Source organism: Hyperolius riggenbachi, chromosome 1, assembly GCF_040937935.1.
Source record: "Hyperolius riggenbachi isolate aHypRig1 chromosome 1, aHypRig1.pri, whole genome shotgun sequence".
In the NCBI taxonomy this organism is placed as follows: domain Eukaryota; kingdom Metazoa; phylum Chordata; class Amphibia; order Anura; family Hyperoliidae; genus Hyperolius; species Hyperolius riggenbachi.
The window spans coordinates 224796866-224821878 of record NC_090646.1 but is presented as its reverse complement, the minus strand read 5'-3'; the positions used below and the strand labels follow the sequence as shown (position 1 = coordinate 224821878).

Here is a 25013-nt window from a genome sequence, read left to right as displayed (position 1 = left end):
TGTTACTACTTACTGTGATATACAATACTTTGTAATGCTTTTTCTATTACAATAATCTTGGCATGCTATAAAAAAAAACAAAAAACAACAGTACTAAAATACCCACCTACAGGAAATGTATACTCATTCCATAATGCATAGTAACTATACAGCCTGATTATAGGTCTATTAAAGCAGTTTATAAACATGGCAAAATAGATATTCAAAAATGAATTCAAATCATTGATATAGCTAGGAAGATAATTGTATTGAACACATCCAAACTTTGTATTGTCTCATTATATATCTTGATTAGTTGCTTGAGGATAATTGGGATAATTGAACCTTGTAAACTTTTTCATGTTTTCGTTATTGTTTTGTTTTTAAGTCAGTAAAGTGTTATAAAATACTGTACTTTCCAATTAGTGTTCAATCTCGTTTTGTATTTTTGGACTAGGATCCTATGTATTATTGTTTTGCTAATTGTAGGTGTTTTTCAAACCTAAAGAATATAAGGAATGTCAGCAATACTACCTTTAAAAAAAAAAAGTGTCAACAGATTGCCTGTTATCCTGGTCTTTTATTTGCATTAATATCTGAGTAACATATCTGCAACATGTGGAGCCAGATTTAAAGTCAAAGTGCTTAGTGTGCCTTATATTATTAAATTCTAAGAATTAACACAACAAGGTAGCATTATTTAAAAAAAAGGGGAATAACAATAGCAGCTTGCCTGTTCATCCTGATAGGGTAAAGCAGTAATGTACAGATCTGTAAGGCAATTGTACAGTACGGTCTTGTTACCTGTTGTTCTTATAATTGTGCCCATCTATGACCGGGTTTACCGTACAAATGAGAAGATAAAATGCTACTGAGATGGACTGTATGAGACAAGGAGATATATGAGGCTGTGGTCTAACAATAAACATATTTTAGCCAATCAAACATCTGTCTTACTTTGCACACCCATTATTTCAGATATTTCTTATTTACTTTGGCTAGAAGGTAAAACAGGGGTTTGCCTTACTCCACCTGTAATTTCTTCCAGAAATCACACATACATCACATAGCTGTGTGATCTTAGGAATAAAACTAAAGGCGCAGACTATGATTCTCATGAAATCTATTGTACTGAGCTTTCAACGTCTTTTCAGAGGAGCTTGTGAAACTGCTGATAGAGTTTGGCGACTTTTCAAGTTCAATATTTTCTTTTAGCACATAGAAGAAAGGAAATATTTGCCAGAGGCATCCAAAATATGCCATAGATATCCACGACGGGGATTTATCGCTTGCTCAGGTCATGTATTGTCATAGATCACAATTTGCTTGCTGTTTGCTTAGTAGTCATTCTTAGTAATACATTTTTTTAACTGATATTCTGTCTGTCTGTGCTTTAGACTCATATTAGCCACAGTGACTATTTAAAGTGGCAATGCGTCATGACATGGTAAGCTTCAATAGACCCCCCCCCTCCCCCCCAGCAGAATTATGTTGTCATGTTTATGGGGTCAGCATGTTTTCCAAATGGCCTCAATCCTTAGTGGCCAATGGTAACAATGCCTTCTGTCTGTGTATGCTCCCTTGCCTCTAGTTACTACTTAAATAGGGAACATGAATGACATGATGACAATGAGGATTATAGGGGCTTCTGCCGTACCAGCCTTTCCCCCAGCTGTTGTTAGAGTCTGAGAGTAATTCTACTGTTAGTAAAAGGACAACAGCCTAATGTTGAGGACAGCAGTCTGGAATGTAGAAATTCGAGACCTTGTCACTGTTATCTGCCCGAGCTGAGAAATTTACCAAAGAAAACTGTCATTTGAGGGATTATTCTCAATAGGCCAAAGTAATAAAGCTCTCAAGGATGGACTGTAACATCTGTTTTCATTTTTGATTAGGGATACCTTTTTCTAGCTCTCTGTCACCTAGATCTACCTATAATCTATAATCAGATAATGAACCTAATAATCATTGTTGCTAAGAAAGTAGCAGGTTGTGATTATTACCAATAGCAAAGGAACTAATTGTTGAGGTAGTGTTGGTACTGTGTTTAATGATCGTACTGCCCCGAGCATACATGACAGTTGACACCTTCCATGCAGGGCCACCACCCATAAGCTGACATAAAGGCTGCTAAATATAATCAAATCAAAGATAGCTTTATTGGCATGACCAAGCTTCAATACAGGCATTGCCATAGCGGGGGTAATGGAGGACCATTTTTGGGGGAGTGGGGCGGGGTTACAGTTTATTTATGCTCCTCTCAGTCTGTGGCATGCTGTGACATAGTGTGCAGTGATTGTCACTGTGGATTTCTCTTCTCCTAGTAGAATGTAGTGTTTTCTCTCATCCTCTAATGTGTGAAAGTCTGGAAATAGTTCCACCAGTTTCTTAAAGAAGGTTTCCCTGGTTGCGGTATATTTGGGGTAGTGCAGCAGGAAGTGATTCTCATCTTCGAGAGTCTTCTGCTCACATAATAATTCTGCCTTTCTAAAACAAAGGTATTGGCAGTAAATCAGCTTTAAGTGAGCAAGTGTGATTTCCCATGGTGCATTATTCCCAAATGGTCTACCACTCTACACCAATTGATATTCGTTTCTAGCAGTAATTTGATCTAATAACGAGCACCACTGACATCTCCAGCTTTGTATTATGTGAATATGTGATACAGCCCTATGCAGCTTTTTTACGCAATTTTCAATTTTACTTGAGGCTATGCATATGCATAGGTATAATTTAGTTAGTGTTAGGTCCCCTCCCATGGAGGAAAGACTTCTACGACAGTGGGAGGGACGAGTACCTAACAAGTTGCATGCAAGCTGTTAGAGGAAACCAACATCCTCCAAGCGGTAGACAGGTCATGTGTGTGCTCAGTGTGTATTTTATCCCATCAGTGGGGCTTGCACACTTTTGCAGGTAAGCATTCATCTGTTTTTAAGTAGCGCTGCTCAGCTCTTTACTATGTTTTAATTTATTTCCGGCCAGCTGCTCCCACTTAACAGTTTTGCTTTTGGTGTATATGCAGAGCTTCTGTTTGGTTCAAGGTGCGTTTGCAGTTTCTGGGGGGGCTCAGCGCATCTCTGAGTTGAGGCCAATCGGTGGCGGCCTGGTGATGCGCTGATCCCACTTTTTTTACGCAATTTTCAATTTTACTTGGTAGCGCGCCCAGGCTATGCATATGCATAGGTATAATTTAGTTAGTGTTAGGTCCCCTCCCATGGAGGAAAGACTTCTACGACAGTGGGAGGGACGAGTACCTAACAAGTTGCATGCAAGCTGTTAGAGGAAACCAACATCCTCCAAGCGGTAGACAGGTCATGTGTGTGCTCAGTGTGTATTTTATCCCATCAGTGGGGCTTGCACACTTTTGCAGGTAAGCATTCATCTGTTTTTAAGTAGCGCTGCTCAGCTCTTTACTATGTTTTAATTTATTTCCGGCCAGCTGCTCCCACTTAACAGTTTTGCTTTTGGTGTATATGCAGAGCTTCTGTTTGGTTCAAGGTGCGTTTGCAGTTTCTGGGGGGGCTCAGCGCATCTCTGAGTTGAGGCCAATCGGTGGCGGCCTGGTGATGCGCTGATCCCACTTTTTTTACGCAATTTTCAATTTTACTTGGTAGCGCGCCCAGGCTATGCATATGCATAGGTATAATTTAGTTAGTGTTAGGTCCCCTCCCATGGAGGAAAGACTTCTACGACAGTGGGAGGGACGAGTACCTAACAAGTTGCATGCAAGCTGTTAGAGGAAACCAACATCCTCCAAGCGGTAGACAGGTCATGTGTGTGCTCAGTGTGTATTTTATCCCATCAGTGGGGCTTGCACACTTTTGCAGGTAAGCATTCATCTGTTTTTAAGTAGCGCTGCTCAGCTCTTTACTATGTTTTAATTTATTTCCGGCCAGCTGCTCCCACTTAACAGTTTTGCTTTTGGTGTATATGCAGAGCTTCTGTTTGGTTCAAGGTGCGTTTGCAGTTTCTGGGGGGGCTCAGCGCATCTCTGAGTTGAGGCCAATCGGTGGCGGCCTGGTGATGCGCTGATCCCACTTTTTTTACACTCTACACCAATTGATATTCGTTTCTAGCAGTAATTTGATCTAATAACGAGCACCACTGACATCTCCAGCTTTGTATTATGTGAATATGTGATACAGCCCTATGCAGCTGTGGCTGATACACCACCCCACCCATGCTACATTCAATAGTGTGGAGCATGAACTTTCCAATCAATGTTTCTTTGATAACGCAATCAACCATCAATCAACAGGGCTCATTTTTTTGCGTACAGTGAAAAATGGTGCTGGTTAAATAATGGCACCCCCTTCTGCCCGATATTTGTTTAAAACTATATTTATCGTTTTAACCCTCCTGGCGGTTTGTCAAAATCCGCCAGGGGGCAGAAAATACGTTTTAAAAAAAAAAAGAACGGGATCTCCTGGAGGGCTTCCCCCGTCGCCATGGCGACGGGGCGGGATGACGTCACCGACGTCATCGACGTCGTGACGTCAAAGGGGACTCCGATCCACCCCACGGCGCTGCCTGGCACTGATTGGCCAGGCAGCGCACGGGGTCTAGGGGGGGGGGGGCGGCTGCGGCGACGCGTATAGCGGCGGATCGGCGGGTAGCGGCGGCGATCGGGCACTGCACGCAGCTAGCAAAGTGCTAGCTGCGTGCAGCAAAAAAAAAATTATGCAAATCGGCCCAGCGGGGCCTGAGCGGTGCCTCCCGGCGGCATAGCCCGTGCTCAGCACGGGCTTACCGCCAGGGAGGTTAAAGGTTAAAATACTGCAGACCTTGTGAACGTAATTTATCATTTTAAAACCTGCTTTTTTTGTCCTGCCTGAACGATATTTATCGTTTTAAGCCCTCCTTTGCTGCCATTTGGAAAATGTCTGCCTGCCGACTTTAGGGCCCGTTTCCACTAGGGCGGTTTCGCCGGCGATTCTGCAGAGTTTCCCCGCACATCATTCGCACGGGGAAACTCTGCCATAGGGGATGATGGCGCCGCGTCGGAATCGCTTGCGGGAGCGATTCGCCCGGAACCCCCCGCAGATTTCGCCACGGAGGCTGCGAATCCCATAGCCGTGCATGGCACGGCTCATGGGAGTCACCTGCGATCCCGCCCACCGGCTCAGTGCGGTGTGCGTCTGCGAGACGCACGCCGCACTAGTGGAGACGAGCCCTAAATGTTTAATAGCAAAGCCCCCTTAAAAGCTAGAAACACCAAATTTGCAGGTTATGTTAAGGAGAAAATTGGGAACAAGAGGGAAAAAAACATTTTTTTCAAAAAGACCTTATAGTTTTTGAGAAAATCGATTTTAAATTTCTCCTTCTGACCGTGGGAAAATTAAACGCCCGCCAACTTTAGCGGTTAATAGCAAAGCCCCTTTAAATGCCAGAAACACCAAATTTGCAGGGAATGTTAAGAACAACAGTGGGAACAAGAAGAAAAATGTTTTTTTTAAAAAGACCTTGTACTTTTTCTGAAAATCGATTTTAAAATTTCAAAGAAAAAAAGTATACATTTAAATCCCGTAATGACAGTTTTTAGGGAAACAATTCCCGCCGACTTTAGCCATTAATAGCAAAGGCCCCTTAAATCCTAGCAACAACAAATTTTCAGGATATGTTAAAAAGATAGTGGGAAACAATATTTTAAAAAGAATTAAAATTTTTTTAAATTTTACATTTTTTTAATGTTCAGAGTGTGGGAGTGTAAAAAAATGGTGTGGCGTCCCCCCTCTGGAGGCTCTGTAACCCCTTGTCTTCCATGCAGGCTGAGATAGTCAGAATGTGGAGCCCCGGCCGACTGGGGCTTCGCACCCTGAGCTATACCAGCCTGCATGGTCCATTGTATGAAGGGGGGCTCCGGGGTGGAAAGCCTTCCCCTCTCCCCCAGAGCCTTCCCCTCTCCCCCAGGGCCCTTGGCCAATCCATGGACAAGGGGCTCTTCCCCACCTCCGGTGCCCAAGGAGGAGGTGGGGGCGACGACTCCCTGGGGGGGGGGGTCATGGTGGCATCTGGGAGTCCCCTTTAAGAAGGGGAACCCATATGCCCACCCGCCTCCTGGAGAAATGAGTATAGGGGTACAAAGTACCCCTTACCCATTTCCATAAAGGGTTAAATGAAATAAAAACAAGAAAAGTCCTGTAATGTTCTTAATTAACCAGAAATACTTACCTGTACCTTTAAGAAGAAAAAAAAGTAGGCCGAGGCTCCGCATTCTGGCTATCCCAGCCTGCATGGGAGACAAAGGGTTACAGAGCTTCCAGACGGGGGACCACACGTCATTTTTTTTTTATTTCCCACTACCTGAACATAAAAAAAAAATTGATAGCAAATTTGAAAAAAAAAAAAACGATGTGGGGTCCCCTTTCTGGAAGCTCTGCGGGAGCGATCGCTTGCAGGAGCGATTCGCCCGGAACCCCCCGCAGATTTCGCCACGGAGGCTGCGAATCCCATGCAGGCTGGGATAGCCAGAATGCGGAACCCCGGTCGAATGGGGCTTCGCACCCTGAGCTATACCAGCTCGCATGGTCCATGGTATGGGGGGGCTCCAGGGGAGAGCGGCGGCCAAGCCTTCCCTTCCCTCCCCCAGAGCCCTTTTACAATCCATGGACAAGGGGCTCTTCCCCACCCCCGGTGCCCCAGGAGGAGGAGGGGGCGACGACTCCCTGGGGGGGTCATGGCGGCATCTGGGAGTCCCCTTTAAGAAGCCCCACACGCCGCTCCCGCCGAACTGCTCTCAGCTATACCTAGTATAGCTGAGAGCGCGTCTATACAGACGCATTACCGCTGGCTCCCGCTGCCCTCCCTACCACCCCTACCATGCTGGCACCCAATGCACCCATGGGTGCCAGCATGGGTGAGAGTGACAGGTGTGAGAGAGGTAGGGAGGGATGCAGGAGCCGGCGGTAATGCGTCTGTATAGACGGCGCTCTCAGCTGTACTAAGTATAGCTGAGAGCAAAAAGCATCTGTAACGATTGTGGGATTCTCTCCGTGATCAGCGCACAAGACATGCGCTGACACTGCGGAAATCCTCCACAAGCATGTAATTTGCGGGAACCCAGCAAAAGGTGCAATGCACCTGTAAAAGGAAATTCCTGTCGACAGGGGGACCCGTGGAGTGCAGAGGAACAGCTTCTCTGCCCTGCCACACACGCCAGACAGGAATTGCACGAAGGGAAGAAATGCAGGGCAAGATAGCCTTGAAAGAGATTGAGCAAAGGGACAGATTGTATGTGTGTGCACCAAACCAGTCGCCAACCCGCGACGGTGCACACACAACAGCAGATATGAAGTAAGAACGCAATCGCGGGAGAGGCGATTGCCAGAGGTGACACAAGGCTACAGCAAGGCAGAGCACGAGAGTAGCAAAGGCACAGCAAATCATACAATGAGGAGATAAGGAAAATAACAAACGCTAGCTAAACGCGAACACTGCACTCATTCGCAACAGTGCACGAGTTTGTGCGCGGTCCCCGCGTGATGAGCACAACAGAGACAAGCACGCCTAACTAACCACCGACAGACAAACATGAAACAGAGGACGCGAGCGCTTGCTTAACGGTTACCTCACCGAGCCTCCAGCAAGCGGTCGTAGCAGACAAGACAGACACATGAAAACAGGAATACGTAAGAGATACGATCCACTGCTCTTACCGTCAGAGCGAGTGCGATCCAAGTAAGGCAACAACAGAACAGAGGGGCCTACCAGTAACAACCGCTGCTCTGGTTAGCACCCCACAGACAGACAGAACAGGCAATACAAATAATGCAATCCTAACTGGACTAGGGAAACTACCTAGTGCAGTTCCAGGAATTACTCTAGGCTAATCTTCAAACAAAGAGCAAGGCTGACACTCCAGGTGAGTGTTACACAGGAACTAACTCTTATGACCAGCAACTTACTGTGGGAAACATAGCTCTTTATAGAGCAAGCCCACAAGGGATGTGGCTAGGCAATCTGCATGACAAACATATGCAAATTCCTCAGCAGCAAGCTGCACAACTGACAAAAGGTCTCTCTTCCAGAGACCTGCAGAATGCAGACCTGAACAGTGGTCAAAAGGCTGCCTGCCTGCGCAGGCAGCCACGCGGATCCTCACAGTACCCCCCCCCCCCTCTAGGGTCGGATTCCAGATGACCCTCTAACCTGATATTTGCAAAAGACTCTAACTGAAGACCCATGAAGGTCAGGGCAGCCCGACAAGCCCCAATTCCAGAGTCAGTCCAGCCGAAACCGACCTCATTGGAAGCAAACGCCACAGAAACATATCCATCAGTACTACCAGTCTCAGTATAACACCCATCAGGACTGTGAACACCAGGGAAGAAGCCATCGACACCCTCCAGACAATACTCACCACCTTCCAAGGAGTGTCCGAAAATACCAAACCTGCCACAATACCTGTTCAAAGTGTCCCTTACAACACAAAAGCCACTGTTGATCTTATCCAGGGTACCAAGCAAAATTTCTCCCGGAATCTCCCAGAACCTTTTGAAGCTCCACAGAAATCCCAAGAGGGCAGAACAATCACCAGGCTCACATGGAGAACTATGAAGCCCTCCTATGGAACCACTGACTATTCTGGATTCAGAATTACGAGGACACCCATCAAGATCAAGACTTTCAGGGACCACTTCTGGGCATGCAAGCAGGCAGGCCATATCAGAGCATGTCTCCACCGAGGAAGCATCTGAGCATGCTGGTAACCGAGGCACACTTGGGCTTTCTGGGTCACAGAGCACATTGGGGTACACCAGCACAGGAGAAACCTCAGAACATGTCGGGGAACTGCCAACCTCAGAGTCCGGCACGACAGGACCAAAACAAGTACCGGGCAGAGAATCATCATGAGCAGTGGTCTCAAGCACTGGACTCTCAAAAAAAAAACTCAGACTCAGGCTTAGAAGTCTTAGTGACTGTAATGGTATCTGACAAAAACTCATCATTGACTACGCATAACTGAAGCTCCACCAGAGCTGAAAAAGTAGCCAGCAAGGCAGCAATGCCTACTGAAGTGGGCAACACCTCAGAAGGAATTGGGGGGGCAGGAGACATCTCCTACAAGTTCTGCACCCTTTGGGAGGAACTCGGAGGTCTCCAGGACATCAGGCAAGACCTCAGGAACATCATTTTTCAAGTTTTCTAAGAAGGATTCTGAACTATCCATGTTACAGGGCGAAACTGGAACTTTATTTTGTGGACAGGGCAGATGTCCCATGGAAGGTTCCACCATAAACTGAGACTGAATTTCAACATCATGAGCGGAACGTACAGGAATATTTACTGGAACACACACTGACTCCCTAACTTTAATCTCGCTGCACCCAGAAGTCTGCGTAGCAGTCAAACTAGCTTGCAATTCAAAAACTGCAGAAAAACAGGTGAGTATAGTAGCAATACCTAGACGAGCCTCTAGGGACACTGCAGGAGACTCTAAACAAGACCATATTAACTCATCCAGAGTACAGGGTGCAGAATCAGCATTTTCCTCAGAACAAGAAAGAGACTCAAAAATGTCAGTGTGATTGGACATCATATTGTTATTCATGGTACAGGGCAGGCTCAGAGAAACTTTCTCTGGACCCAGCAAAGATGCTTCAGAGTCAGATTCGCAAAACCGAAGCGTTGTCTCACTCTTAGATTCGGCTAACAATGTTAAATCCGAGGAGTCAGAATGCAAAACTTAGCGAATCAAAAATCACTTCAGGTTGCGAAACTGACGCTTCCATAGCGCAAACCTCCGCGATCTGCGGGGCAGACTGTAAGGCGTTCAGGACAGAAACACTGGAGCAACTGTCACCAGGCAACGGGCCCTTACAGGTGTGAACAAGGTGAGACGAAGACGCGTCTGCAGTAGAAATAGTAACAACATCAGGAAAAACTTTATTAGACATATTACTTTTACTTTTGATGCTGCAAAATTTAGGAATTTTCCCCATAACAGGATCACAGATGGAAGATGGAGATATGTCTCTAAATGACAAGGGGTCACACTCATACTTGAGAAAACTGGCACATTCACGCTGATCACAATCTGCAGGAACATCAGAGAAACAGGCATCAGATTGCACAGATTCAAACTGCACGCAGTCAGGAGAGAATCCTCCAGGATTCGCACAGAAATCAACCACAGTGGCACACCCACTCATTTCAGATCGCACAATGTCACGACTCACATGCTTTACCCCAGAAAGGCAGGAACAATCATCCGACAACGATGTCTCTTTATTGGAATCAATTGATTGGTGTGTGTGCAACTCATCCAAAATCGTCTGCCACACATACAACACTGGATCCACAAAACACCTGTCATACTCATCAGAATCTATCTAGTATACACGGAATTGAGACAATCATTCAAGACATCTTCGCTTTTTGCGATGTAAAAATCGCAAAAGGCTTTCCAATCAAAATCAAATTCCTCCATCAAGGCCCCAATGTCCCATGAGGCAAATGGAGGTTCAAACAGGCCAGTATCCAGATAATCTCCATATGGGTGGAGCTCAGGAACAAGAACAGACTTTGTAACTGCTTCAATTTAGTGTGCGATCCTACCTATAACAGGATCCACACAAGCTTTGAAATGGGGCAAAAAACCCGGAAACTGAGAACATCATTATAAACATCAATAGGGAGCGTTTTATTCAGATGCTTGCGTTTTTTAGTCTTTCCCTTTCTTGCAACTTTGCATGTCTGCTGTTTAACCACTTGATGACCCACCCTTTACCCCCCCTTAAGGACCAGCGCTGTTTTTACTGATCTGTGCTGGGTGGGCTCTGCAGCCCCCAGCACAGATCAGGTAGCAGGCAGAGAGATCAGATTGCCCCCCTTTTTTCCCCCCTATGGGGATGATGTGCTGGGGGGGTCTGATCTCTTCTGCCTGCTGGGTGATGCGGGGGGGGGGCACCTCAAAGCCCCCCTCCGCGGCGAAATTCCCCCCTCCCTCTCCTACCTGCTGCCCCCCCGGCGATCGAGGCTGCACAGGACGCTATCCGTCCTGTGCAGCCAGTGACAGGACGTCCCCTGTCACATGGCGGCGATCCCCGGCCGCTGATTGGCCGGGGATCGCCGATCTGCCTTACGGCGCTGCTGCGCAGCAGCGCCGTACAATGTAAACAAAGCGGATTATTTCCGCTTGTGTTTACATTTAGCCTGCGAGCCGCCATCGGCGGCCCGCAGGCTATTCACGGAGCCCCCCGCCGTGAATTGACAGGAAGCAGCCGCTCGCGCGAGCGGCTGCTTCCTGATTAATTAGCCTGCAGCTGGCGACGCAGTACTGCGTCGCTGGTCCTGCAGCTGCCACTTTGCCGACGCACGGTATAAGCGTGCGGTCGGCAAGTGGTTAAAACCTGAAGTGGCAACCGACACATTGAACTGATTGTCATACTGAAAGGTTTTGCATGGAAGGGAAAGATCAGCTGACTTATCAGCAGCTACACATTCAACCAGAGCAGGTGGTAAGCCAGGCAGTTTAAACCAGTGAGAGAATATCACTGCAAGAAACTGATACAGATTATCATTCCAAGAATTGTCTTTTAACACATTGTACGCCCAGGTGAACAAATCGCGTTTTAAGAGCACATAGGCAAACTGAAGAGCCGACGTAGACGGATCAGTAATCTGAAAGGTGGGATTCAGGCAAAACCTCACACATTCAGAGAGAAATTCTGCTTTAGTCTCTGAGTTTAGCCTTTTGAAGCTCTTAAAGACACAGGACCCATACTCGACCAAATCTTACAAATCGGAAATTCCCTCTACACTGGGAATTTCGGTTTGGCTGGTCATACTGTAACGATTGTGGGATTCTCTCCATGATCAGCGCACAAGACGTGCGCTGACACTGCGGAAATCCTCCACAAGCGTGTAATTTGCGGGAACCCAGCAAAAGGTGCAATGCACCTGTAAAAGGAAATTCCTGTCGACAGGGGGAGCCGTGGAGTGCTGAGGAACAGCTCCCCTGCCCTGCCACACACGCCAGACAGGAATTGCACGAAGGGAAGAAATGCAGGGCAAGATAGCCCTGAAAGAGATTGAGCAAAGGGACAGATTGTATGTGTGTGCACCAAACCAGTCGCCAACCCGCGACGGTGCACACACAACAGCAGATATGAAGTAAGAACGCAATCGCGGGAGAGGCGATTGCCAGAGGTGACACAAGGCTACAGCAAGGCAGAGCACGAGAGTAGCAAAGGCACAGCAAATCATACAATGAGGAGATAAGGAAAATAACAAACGCTAGCTAAACGCGAACACCGCACTCATTCGCAACAGTGCACGCGTTTGTGCGCGGTCCCCGCGTGATAAGCACAACAGAGACAAGCACGCCTAACTAACCATCGACAGATAAGCATGAAACAGAGGACGCGAGCGCTTGCTTAACGGTTACCTCACCGAGCCTCCAGCAAGCGGTCGTAGCAGACAAGACAGACACACGAAAACAGGAATACGTAAGAGATACGATCCACTGCTCTTACCGTCAGAGCGAGTGCGATCCAAGTAAGGCAACAACAGAACAGAGGGGCCTACCAGTAACAACCGCTGCTCTGGTTGTCACCCCACAGACAGACAGAACAGGCAATACAAATAATGCAATCCTAACTGCACTAGGGAAACTGCCTAGTGCAGTTCCAGGAATTACTCTAGGCTAATCTTCAAACAAAGAGCAAGGCTGACACTCCAGGCGAGTGTTACACAGGAACTAACTCTTATGAATAGCAACTTACCGTGGGAAACATAGCTCTTTATAGAGCAAGCCCACAAGGGATGTGGCTAGGCAATCTGCATGACAAACATATGCAAATTCCTCAGCAGCAAGCTGCACAACTGAAAAAAGGTCTCTCTTCCAGAGACCTGCAGAATGCAGACCTGAACAGTGGTCAAAAGGCTGCCTGCCTGCGCAGGCAGCCACGTGGATCCTCACAGCATCTTTAAATTTTGGGGATCCTCCTGATCTTGGTCTGTTAAGGAACCAATGGGGCCAAAATTTAAAGATGCTTTTGGCTCTCAGCTATACTTTAGCTGAGAGCAGTTCGGCGGGGGCGGCGTGTGTGGCGGCGGGTGCACGCGGAGATCTTTAATCAACATGTAACAGAAGATTGCAAGTTAGAGGATACTGTCGCCATGGGAAAATTGGCATGGCAATTTTTTCTTAAAGGTACAGGTAAGTATTTCTGAAGATTGCAAGGTAGAGGATACTGTCGTCATGGGACATAACAGATTATAGCGTGGGACCTTTCCCGAGGATATTGGCGTGGGAATTTTTTCTTAAAGGAACAGGTAAGTATTTCTGAAGATCGCAAGATAGAGGGTACTGTCGTCGTGGGACATAACAGATTATAGCGTGGGAGCTTTCTCGAGGATATTGGCGTGGGAACTTTTTCTTAAAGATACAGGTAAGTATTTCTGGTTAATTAAGAACATTAAAGGACTTTTCTAGTTGTTGTGTTTTTATTTCATTTAACCCTTTATGGAAATTGGTAAGGGGTACTTTGTACCCCTATACTCATTTCTCCTGGGAGGGGGGCAGGCATCTGGGTTCCCCTTCTTATGGGGACTCCCAGATGCCACCATGAACCCCCCCCAGGGAGTCATCGCCCCCACCTCCTCCTTGGGCACCGGAGGGGGGGAAGAGCCCGTTGTCCATGGATTGGGCAAGGGCTCTGGGGGAGAGGGGAAGGCTTGGCCGCCCCTCTTTCCCCCCCGGAGCCCCTCCCCCATAACATGGACCATGCAGGCTGGTATAGCTCAGGGTGTGAAGCCCCAGTTGGCCGGGGCTCCGCATTCTGGCTATCCCAGCCTGCATGGAAGGGGTTACAGAGCCTCCAGAAGGGGGACCCCACGCCATTTTTTTTTAATTTCCCACACTCTGAACATTAAAAAAAAAAGTAAAATCTTTAAAAAAAAAAAATTTAAATATTGTTTCCCACTATCTTTTTAACATATCCTGAAAATTTGTTGTTGTTAGGATTTAAGGGGCCTTTGCTATTAACTGCTAAAGTCGGCGGGAATTGTTTCCCTAAGAACTGTCATTACGGGATTTAAATGTATACTTTTTTTCTTTGAAATTTTAAAATCGATTTTCTCAAAAAGTATAAGGGCTTTTTTAAAAAAAACATTTTTCTTCTTGTTCTCACTGTTGTTCTTAACATAACCTGCAAATTTTGTGTTTCTAGCTTTTAAGGGGGCTTTGCTATTAAACATTAAAGTCGGCGGGCAGACATTTTCCAAATGGCAGCAAAGCAGAGCTTAAAACGATAAATATCGTTCAGGCAGGACAAAAAAAGCAGGTTTTAAAATGATAAATTACGTTCAGAAGGTCTGCCCCATTTTTTAACCTTAAAAACGATAAATATCGTTTTACAATGAAAGTCTATCAGGCGCCGTTATATCGTCGGCGCCATGCGCCATTTTTCACTGATCCGCAATTTTTTATAGATTCTCACTAGATAGAATGTTTTTAGTGAACAGACTTATCGAGAAAAATATTATACAGTTAATGGCCAGCTTCGCGGGTGCTCATCTCCTAATATAATTTATAATAATAACTTCTAAGCGGGCCGCTGTGTATCTGTATGTCCTTCCATCCCGCACATGCCCACCACCTGCCCTACCCTGCTCTCATTGGCTGGGGCGCTGTGTCCAACCACACTGCATGCACCTCCCTCCTGCCCCACCCTGCTGAGATTGGCTGCATCACTGATTGGATAGTGCAAACGTGTGGCACGAAGGCATGCTCATATGGCGGGATGGTGAACGCGACGTTCAGCGAGATGACGCACACACATGGAGGGCCTCATTTATAAGAATGAGGGCACATGGGAATGTGGGTGCTCAGTAATACATGTACTATGTATGTTAAGTCTGTGGTGCTGCTGTTTGTTTATGCATTTGCAGGTGCTGTTGCTGGACAGTAAGAAATGCACGTTGCAGGTTATTCACTATTGGCCTCTGGAGGACGTGGTACTCAGGATGGTACCCCTTTATAACATCACTAGTTCTGTGGACTGGCTGCAGTTTGTGTGTTAACCTCTGGCGCAATCTCCTCTCCTCCAAGCCCTCATGTCCCCCTCCCATCCCCTTTTGTCACTGTCTGGCACAAATTTTATTGGGTCTATTTTTAGGGCCTCTCATTATGTGTGGGAGGGCCCCTTTTCTGAATGCTATAATGTTTAATAGGTTTTTCAATCCTGGAATGTAATGACTGGTGATTTCAATGTTTGGGAAAAGTCAACCACCAATGTAGGTTTGATGAACTGATAAAGTTATTATTGAGATGGTTTAATTAATTTGAATATTATAATAAAGTTCATTTTTTATAAAATTATTAACCTAATAAAAGTGCCTGCTGCCAATTTTAGGCAAATTAGCCGTGGATTGTTATTTATTAGTGTAAGTTGTAGTTTATTAGTATAAGTTTAACATTGTAGCCACATACATTCTCATCCTCCACACAGCATAGTCCACTTGTGTGACAATAAGAACTGGATAGGGATTTAGCCACCTCACGAATTTTCCGACGATTTTCCCACTGACCCATGTTTTTTTTTAGCAACAAACGGTCGTTCCCACAATCTGGCAATGTGGGTACAGGCACACGATCAAGCAAAAGCCATTTAAGCTCTTTGAGATACGCAACGACTCCCGCGTAAAGTACCACGATCACTTTAAGCCTCGTTCATGCCCGTTGTGTGCCCTTGCCTGACGTGGCACATACCCGCCACCTGGAAGATGGATCAGGGCGCACTCGTCTCCATGGGACATGGATGGGATCCATCTTCCTGGGTTGCGAGTTGAGTATGTAGCTTTACACATACGATATCCTTGCTTTGAAATACTGGATGTAACAGATAGATAGAGCTTAGTTTTTTTTTACATTCCTCCAGAAAAGTGTGGTCATGTCAGTAGAACGTAATGTGAAATTTAGCAAGTTGTAACATTCTTTTGAAGATAAAAATGACATTCACACATAATGGTGCCGAGACAGATTGCTAATGACACTCAAAATGGGAAAGCTGTTACAAAAACAGCCAAGTAACACACATTTACACCAGTATAAGCTGATGTCCCCAAGCAGAGGAATTTTAATGAAATCTACAAGTGTAATCCTGTGTAGAATGCAGTCTGTCTAGTGCTGTTAAATGGTCCAGTTATTCTCACTCTACGCAAACATCTTCCACAACTACCAGGCAATCTCGGCAAACAGCATTACGAGAGCAGAGTGTTGCTCTGCACTGAGCTGTCAGCCAATAATTGGCCACAGTCATGCTGCTGTTGTGTCGACGACGTTGTGAAATACAGTACAATGCAAAACATTCTAAGAGAATAGGCCTGATTTACTAAATCATCTTCAGAGATGTCTAGTCATCTGTGGTTGGGATATCATAAATCATCCAGAATATGTGCACTGGAAATCAACAACTGCAATCCCACAGAAACTAATTTACAAACCTCTCAGAAACCCTGACTATGATCTGATATGACTCAGACTAGGCTGGGAACCACTAATAGCAAGAGTCCAGTCCACTAATAATATGTTCACTGGTAATGCCTGAAGATCTGTGAAGATACTTTACTTATTCAGCCTTTCTGTATCTTTGCAAATATTTCCCTAATGTCATATCACTGTAAACAAAGAAAGCAGAAAAAAAAAAATTAAATATGTAAAATTAAAAAACAAGGACACTAATACCTCATTGTCACTCCCTCACAAAACAAACACAGTAAGAACTGGCTTGCATAAAGACCCATGGGCCCCGGGAACAATATTCAACTGCCCTTACAGTGGCCATAAGCAGTGATATTGATCTCATGGAAACAAATAAGCTATAGCAGTGTTTCTCCACCTGGGGTATATAGACCCCCTGGGGGTACATTGGCACCTGTCCCAGTGTCTCCAGGGGCCACAGACAAAATGGTGGATCTAGCCCCAGGTGTTTAGGTGCAGTGTCTGATATGGCTGTGAAAGTCTTGGCAGCACTCCCGCAGAAGGGTTATGGGAAAATGCCTGAAGCCCAGCACTGGAGTCTATTTGTGTCTCCAGTGTTGGGCTCCGGCTGCCATTTTTTTAGTAGCCTTGCTATGCCTTTCAGCATAGCATGGGTGATTTGCAGCCGGAGCTGCTGTAATGGACATCGGGGAGCAGCATTGGAGGACAGGAGAGGACTCACCTGCCAGTTGAGTACTTACTTTTATTACTTATTTTTAGGTGCAAGGGTTATTAGGAGGCACTAACTGGGGGTAAAGAGAAAAAAAGTTTAAAGGGGAACTTTAATATATTTTATGGGGGCAATGCTGCCTAATGTGTTTTTTAAGGTGATAAATGTCTATTTATGTATATTTTATAGGGCAACTGCTGCCTAATTATGCGTTTGGTTTTTTTTGTGAGGAAAGATGTACCAATTATGTGTATTTTGTGGGAAACTGCCACCTTATGTGTATTTTTTGGGAAAGCCGATGCCTAATTATGTGTTTTTCTGTGGGGAAATGCTGCCACATTATATGTATTTAGTGAGGAAACACTGCCTAATTATATGTATTTGGGTGGAAATACTGCCTAATTATGTGTATTTTGTCAGGAAACATGGCCTATTTACGTGCATTTAGTGGGGAAACACATCCTAATTATGCATATTTTGGGGGAAATATTACCTAATCATGTGTATCTTGAGGGAAACACTGCATAATTATGCATTTTTTTGGGGAAACTGCTGCTACATAATGGCCTTAATTCACTAAGCTTTATCAAACACTTTATCAAACGTTTGATAATTTACCTCATGGGTAAAATATAATTTTGAATTCACTAAGGTGTTATAGATTTGTTGAACGTTTTATCGATAAAACATTTGATAAATATATAAGACCTTAGTGAATTCAAAATTAGATTTTATCCTTGAGGTAAATTATCAAACTTTTGATAAAGCTTAGTGAATTGAGGGCTATGTGTAATTTGTGGGGAAACGCTCCCTCACTTTGTGTATTTTGGGTAAAACTATGCCAAATTAAGTGCATTTTTGGGAGACATGGGCCCATATGCAATTAACTTTTTCTCCTGAGTTTTCTCCTTGGAGATAATTTTTCATCTTCTATTTAAAATAACTTTTTGAAATTGAAAAAGTACCAAAAAGTAGATGAAAAAGTACTACAAAAATTATTTTGAGCACTTTCTTGCTTGCTGCTGGTTTTAAAGCCACGTTATTGAAAAGTTTGAAAACATCATCTAGGAGAAAACTAAGGTGAAAAAGTTAATTGCATATGGCCCATGCTGTCAATTATGTATTTCTGGATCAACCTCTGTCTAGTTATGTTTCGGCTTAAGAAAAACATAGGGGGTACATGCTTTGTGGATGACCCGCAAAGGGGTACATGTGCTGAAAAGATTGAGAGCCACTAGTTATAGTATACATTACTTTGTACCATAGAGCCCAATAATGTTTACTGTGGATTTGCAAACATCTGTGAGTATGCTACATGAGACATTCCTAACCTATGAGTACATTTTCCTGTATATAAATATACATATATATTATATACCCTACTTCACAAGATATTAAATATGCATAATTTAAATGAAATAAATGTTCCAATCACAAAAAATACCATGTATAAATGCACATATTTAGTTGTAGATAGGTGTTACCTAGTTTAGTCAGTGGATGTACGACCACAAGCGCTGATGGCCTCTGCATACTGCCCCGGAGACGTACCAAGCTGTGCGGGAACTTCCTGTCTACTCTTATTATTGATGGTTGCAGCCAATCAGACACCCATATGTGATCCTCAAATACTGCTATTCCAAACGGATGGCCTGTAAAATACATACAGAAATAGTCAGCCATCTTCAAAAAAATAACAACATTATATTAAACTAAGTAACAATGGAGGGTACAGCGACTGGCACTACGGCGGCACTCAAAATATGTCACAGCTTGCAAAACAAAAAGGCATAGATTCCACCAGGTATCCGCACATGTACAGCACAGCGTGCTCAGGATCAAGAAACGAAGATATCAAGCTCATTCACAACATAGATGTATGAAGATCCGGCACTGCTTCTAGCTTTAAAAAGAGCTTTATTGCCAGCGGCTCTTTCAATATGCAAAAAAGTTTCCAACAAGGTAGTCAAGAAATATTCATGCGGTAAAAACATGCAAGGTGCACATACCCGTTGTGGTTAGTAAAGGCTGTGGGGCATGGTGGTAAGAACGGCCCGCCTAACGTCCGTTTCGCTTCAGTAGCGTCTTCAGAGGCAGTGTGGCAATTCACGACTGTCCGTTTCCGGGTTAAATACTGCATGAGGAATCATTTCCGGGTCGCATCGTCGCTTCTACGCGTACAAAAGTACGCATGTTCCCACTAACGTACGCATGAATGCGTAATGACGTCAATGGAGCATGCGCACACTACCGGAACTTCCCTGCGTCGTTTCATGCTTACGTAATTACGCATTTTTAAAAAAAAAAAATTGTTAACACACCAGCCCATACCCGTTTGTGCTGCCACCTTGTGGCCATGTAGCAGATTGCTAGATTCGACTTGTAAATGGCAATCTTAAGCATGGTTCGCATACTCCCATCGATATCTATACGCCTGCATGCGTACATCGATGTTTGTATGCGTAATTACGTAAGCATGAAACGACGCAGGGAAGTTCCGGTAGTGTGCGCATGCTCCATTGACGTCATTACGCATTCATGCGTACGTTATTAGGAACATGCGTACTTTTGTACGCGTAGAAGCGACGATGCGACCCGGAAATGATTCCTCATGCAGTATTTAACCCGGAAACGGACAGTCGTGAATTGCCACACTGCCTCTGAAGACGCTACTGAAGCGAAACGGACGTTAGGCGGGCCGTTCTTACCACCATGCCCCACAGCCTTTACTAACCACAACGGGTATGTGCACCTTGCATGTTTTTACCGCATGAATATTTCTTGACTACCTTGTTGGAAACTTGTTGGAAACTTTTTTGCATATTGAAAGAGCCGCTGGCAATAAAGCTCTTTTTAAAGCTAGAAGCAGTGCCGGATCTTCATACATCTATGTTGTGAATGAGCTTGATATCTTCGTTTCTTGATCCTGAGCACGCTGTGCTGTACATGTGCGGATACCTGGTGGAATCTATGCCTTTTTGTTTTGCAAGCTGTGACATATTTTGAGTGCCGCCGTAGTGCCAGTCGCTGTACCCTCCATTGTTACTAGCTGTTTGTATCTTTTCTTTTGACTTGAGCACACGGCATGCAGCGGAGAGACACTTGCAATGATATTGTATCTAATGATAATGATAATGAAGATTTGGATCTAGAAGAGGATTTCTCAGATTCCAGTGGGGAACGTGTAGTAGAAGAAGCTGTGGAAGCCGGAAGGCAGGATGCAGAAAATTTGTTTGACAACCCAGCTGTCTTGACTACGCGGAATAAGGTTGTGGGAGCTAAGGTGGCAGAAATCAAACTAGGGAGGCTGTGTGAAAAAGAAGTTAAGATATTTTGGACAGTAACTACTCTTAAAAAATATAAAAGTAAGAAAATTGTGGCAAGAGGGTTCAGGAAGTATCAGGAACCAGCAGAATACCAAAATGATACTAAGTTCATGGAAAGATGGCGTGAAGCACATCTAACATACGTAACAACTCTACAAAATATAGTCCTAGAAAGGACCGAAGAGGAGCATACAGGGATCCAGAAAGAAATAAAAGATCTGAAAGAGCAATATAAGGGTCTCGTAGACCAGGAACGCTACAGTGGAACCCTAAAGAAAATCGATAAAAGGCTAGCCCCAATTCAGGAGGAAATAAAGAAAAGGAAATTACAAAAATATCTTAGAGATACCGACGATTTTAAGGCCGGGAAAGAGTTTAATTGGGGCTTTACCAGACCACGGTTTGGCAGACCTGGAGGTCCGAGACCACAACGTCCTAAGAAAGGTTACTGGACGACAGACACAGAGACCAGTGAAGAAGAGACTGCAAAAGTAATACCCAAAAATAATAAAAAAGGCAATCTTGAAAATAATCAATCAGAATGTGCGTCCAATCCAAAGAGTGCCCCTTTAGGGAAAAAACACGCAGAGGAAGGGGCCGTCTCAAAAGGAAAAGGAGGGAGGCAGCTAACTTGGGAGGACAGCCAGAGCAATCCAGTCCAACAGAAATCAAAGAAAAGGAAATACTACAGAGGGAACAACAAATAGAAATAGTCAACTTGAGCAAGACACCACTACCGATAGCATGCGAATCAATATTGAAGAAAGGACTCAACTTTTCGGTCACACAGAAATTTGACTTTTGCCGTTTTAAGGTGGATCTCTATAAGGGAGTGAGAAAGATGAGCATAAAACAATTCTTTCTGAAGAGAGAGACCTTTCTTCAAGCTAAAGCCGAAGAAGCGTCTGTGGGCCCTCTGGGGTTTACGCCAAATGCATCTTGGACAGATGAGGATCTGGGGAACTTGAGGATCTTGGAGGAACTTCTCACTTCTCACAGATAATAGGGAGCATAGTGAACAAACCCCCCAAGTAGAGGATCACCTAGAAAGCCAACAAAAATGTATACCTTGTAAATCAATCAAACCATTCCCGGTGACCCAGGGATCAGCACTTGATATCTTTCAAAGTCTAGTGGAGAAGGACATTAAGGCCCTCACATACACCCAAGCAGATCCCAACCTTAATCAGGATGAAATGAAAGCTCTACAATGGTTCAAGGAAAGACCGGAATTAATAGTTAGAAAAGCTGATAAAGGGGGAGCGATAGTGGTACTCACAGCAGAGCAGTATAACAAAGAAGCTTTACGACAGCTAAATGACCCAACAACGTATAAAAGATTAGCAGGGGATCCAACTTATAGGTTTCAAAATGCTATGAGGTCGCTACTGAGAAGGGGGGTGGAGGGGGTCTTTCTGTCCAAGAAGCTAGCAGAGGATCTTTTGCCAGAGTTTCCTAAAAAACCTATCTGGTACCATTTACCAAAGATCCATAAGTCCCGGACCAATCCGCCGGGACGTCCCATTGTATCGGGTATTGGGTCCCTCACCGAAAGATTGTCTAGGTGGTTGGACCATCTCCTGAGGCCCTTGCTAGGACGGGTGCAGTCCCACCTTAGAGACACATTGGACGTGCTTGAAAGCATAGAAGATGTGATCTGGAGAGAAGGGGATGCTTTGGCAACCATAGACGTGGTGAATTTATACAATCGCATACCGCATGATATCGGAGTCTTTGCTGTAAAGACGTTCTTGTCTCAGACTGACAAAGATGAAAACTTCATTGATTATATATGTGAATGCCTCTATTTTGTACTTACGCACAATGCGTTTATGTTCGATGGGAGGTGGTACTGGCAGCTGTCCGGCACAGCTATGGGGACCTCGGTATCATGCACATATGCCAATCTTTTTTTGGCATGGTGGGAGGAGAGGTATGTGTATGGTACCGATGTTCCCCATGGGGGAGGCCTCAGGAGATGGTCCAGATACGTGGACGACGTGCTGGTGTTTTGGTCCGGGACTTATGAGATGTTTATGCAATTTATGGGCTACTTGAATGATGGTAAAGAAAACATGCAATTTACGCATGAATTCAGTAAGGATAAGGTAGCCTTCTTAGATCTAGAATTATGTATAGTAGAGAACCAACTAGTAGCAAAGGGCTACAGGAAGCCAGTATCAGGAAATACATTCTTGCATCGGACCAGCTATCATCCATCTCACGTCTTCAAATCATTACCGTATGGCCAGTTTTTACGCCTGCGCAGAAACAATACCACATTTGATGATTTTCTTGAACAAGCAATGGACCTTAGAGCAAAGCTATTGGATAGGGGTTATACTCAGATAGAATTAGACCAAGCAATACAAAAAGCTAGCTTGATAGATAGGAAAGATATAGTGAAAAAGAAAAAGAGGAAAGAAACAAATAAAAACATAGGAGAGAGGTTAGTGTTCTCATTTGACTATAATCCAATGGCAGATGCAATAAGGCGCAATATTTTAGAGTAATGGAATATAATAAAACAGGATCCATCCCTGAAAGATATTTACAAAGAGCCACCCCTGATAACTTTTAGACGAGCCCCAACCATAGGCGATAAAGTCACCTCCAGTGAGTTCACGATGCCAAGGGAACTTAACTGGCTAGAAAGAGGACAGACCAAAGGTAATTATAGATGTGGGCATTGTTCAATTTGCCCACAATTAGGCAGAGGGAGAAACGTACGAGTAGGTCCTGTGGACACGAAAGTACAACACTTTTTTACTTGCCAAACAAAGTTCGTGGTTTATATAATATGGTGCCCATGTCATCGGTTTTATATAGGTATGACAACTAGAGAAATGAAAACGAGAGTGTTGGAGCACTTCAGATCTGTGGATTCAGGGAAAGGATGCCCAAGGCTCATAGAGCATGTCAGGATGGCTCATGGAAGCAATGCGAACTGCCTAACCTTTGCTGGCTTAGACCATATGCCAGTGCCACATAGAGGAGGAGATAGAGAACGATTACTCTTAAGAAAGGAATCCAATTGGATCATAAAAACAGATGCGATGGGCCCTTTAGGCCTGAACGAAAATATAGAAATGGCATGTTTCCTGGATCCTTAAAGTATAGTTTAGCTTTAAAACTTGAGAGTATAGAGTAGGTCCATTTGTATGTCTTTACTGTAAGAAGTGTTGTTGTTTTTAGGGTAGGGGCGATTTCTGCGCATCGGGAGTGCTATAATGGGGCTGATTGGGACGTGGGTCTCCGACTTGGTCCGATTAGGTTAATTAGTAGAAAATATTCTCTTAGACGAATTCCTGACAGCGGGGGGCCACTGCCCAGTCTTAGCTCCATGAAGCCCTCAACAATTTTTTGGTGGGAGCTTTTTGCATCTCTTGATGTGCAGATTTATTCCCCTATGTATTTTATTATTTTTTTAAATTGTTAACACACCAGCCCATACCCGTTTGTGCTGCCACCTTGTGGCCATGTAGCAGATTGCTAGATTCGACTTGTAAATGGCAATCTTAAGCATGGTTTGCATACTCCCATCGATATCTATACGCCTGCATGCGTACATCGATGTTTGTATGCGTAATTACGTAAGCATGAAACGACGCAGGGAAGTTCCGGTAGTGTGCGCATGCTCCATTGACGTCATTACGCATTCATGCGTACGTTAGTGGGAACATGCGTACTTTTGTACGCGTAGAAGCGACGATGCGACCCGGAAATGATTCCTCATGCAGTATTTAACCCGGAAACGGACAGTCGTGAATTGCCACACTGCCTCTGAAGACGCTACTGAAGCGAAACGGACGTTAGGCGGGCCGTTCTTACCACCATGCCCCACAGCCTTTACTAACCACAACGGGTATGTGCACCTTGCATGTTTTTACCGCATGAATATTTCTTGACTACCTTGTTGGAAACTTGTTGGAAACTTTTTTGCATATTGAAAGAGCCGCTGGCAATAAAGCTCTTTTTAAAGCTAGAAGCAGTGCCGGATCTTCATACATCTATGTTGTGAATTATATTAAACTAAACTTGCTGATCTCTATTACTTAAAATGTTGTATGAAGATGCCATAACTACAACAGTAATGTGGAGAAAGAAGTAAGATGATTCCCTCTGTGCTTTCTTTTTATTAGGTCAGGTGACAATCATGGATTACTATAGGAAACAGAGTTTGCTTTTTTTTCCAGCTATAATTGGAAGCACTTGACAAAGACAGTCTAACCATGAAATGTTGTGATGGAGACACAACAGGGTTGCTGAGTGAGGTCTTGTTTGCACAGATACTTTCCCTCTGCTAAACTGCTCTGCTTTCCTGTTCCTCAGCAACTCATGTGTAAAATCTCTATTCATGCCGAAGTGCCAATATACACAGGAGCAATTAAAGAGTGGCATACTGGGGGCAGTCGGAAATATGAAACATACGTCCAAGTAGTGCCATCTACCCTCAGCCACATACTTTTGAATGGGCTATGAAGGTTGTTCTATGTTACTGTATCACAATGAGCTATGGAGCGCACGGCTGAGGTCTACTAAAAGAGTGGCT

At 44.6% G+C, this 25013-nt stretch overlaps 1 protein-coding gene across 2 annotated transcripts in view; it reads right to left on the bottom strand.

Moving 5' to 3' along the window:
- Positions 1 to 25013, bottom strand: part of EGF (epidermal growth factor) — a 186233-nt gene that overhangs the window by 68392 nt on the left and 92828 nt on the right. For both annotated transcript variants that reach the window (XM_068281466.1, XM_068281477.1), the window contains one exon: positions 18620 to 18787. In XM_068281466.1, coding sequence (XP_068137567.1) covers positions 18620 to 18787 — 168 coding nt within the window. The remainder of the gene's footprint in view (positions 1 to 18619; positions 18788 to 25013) is intronic.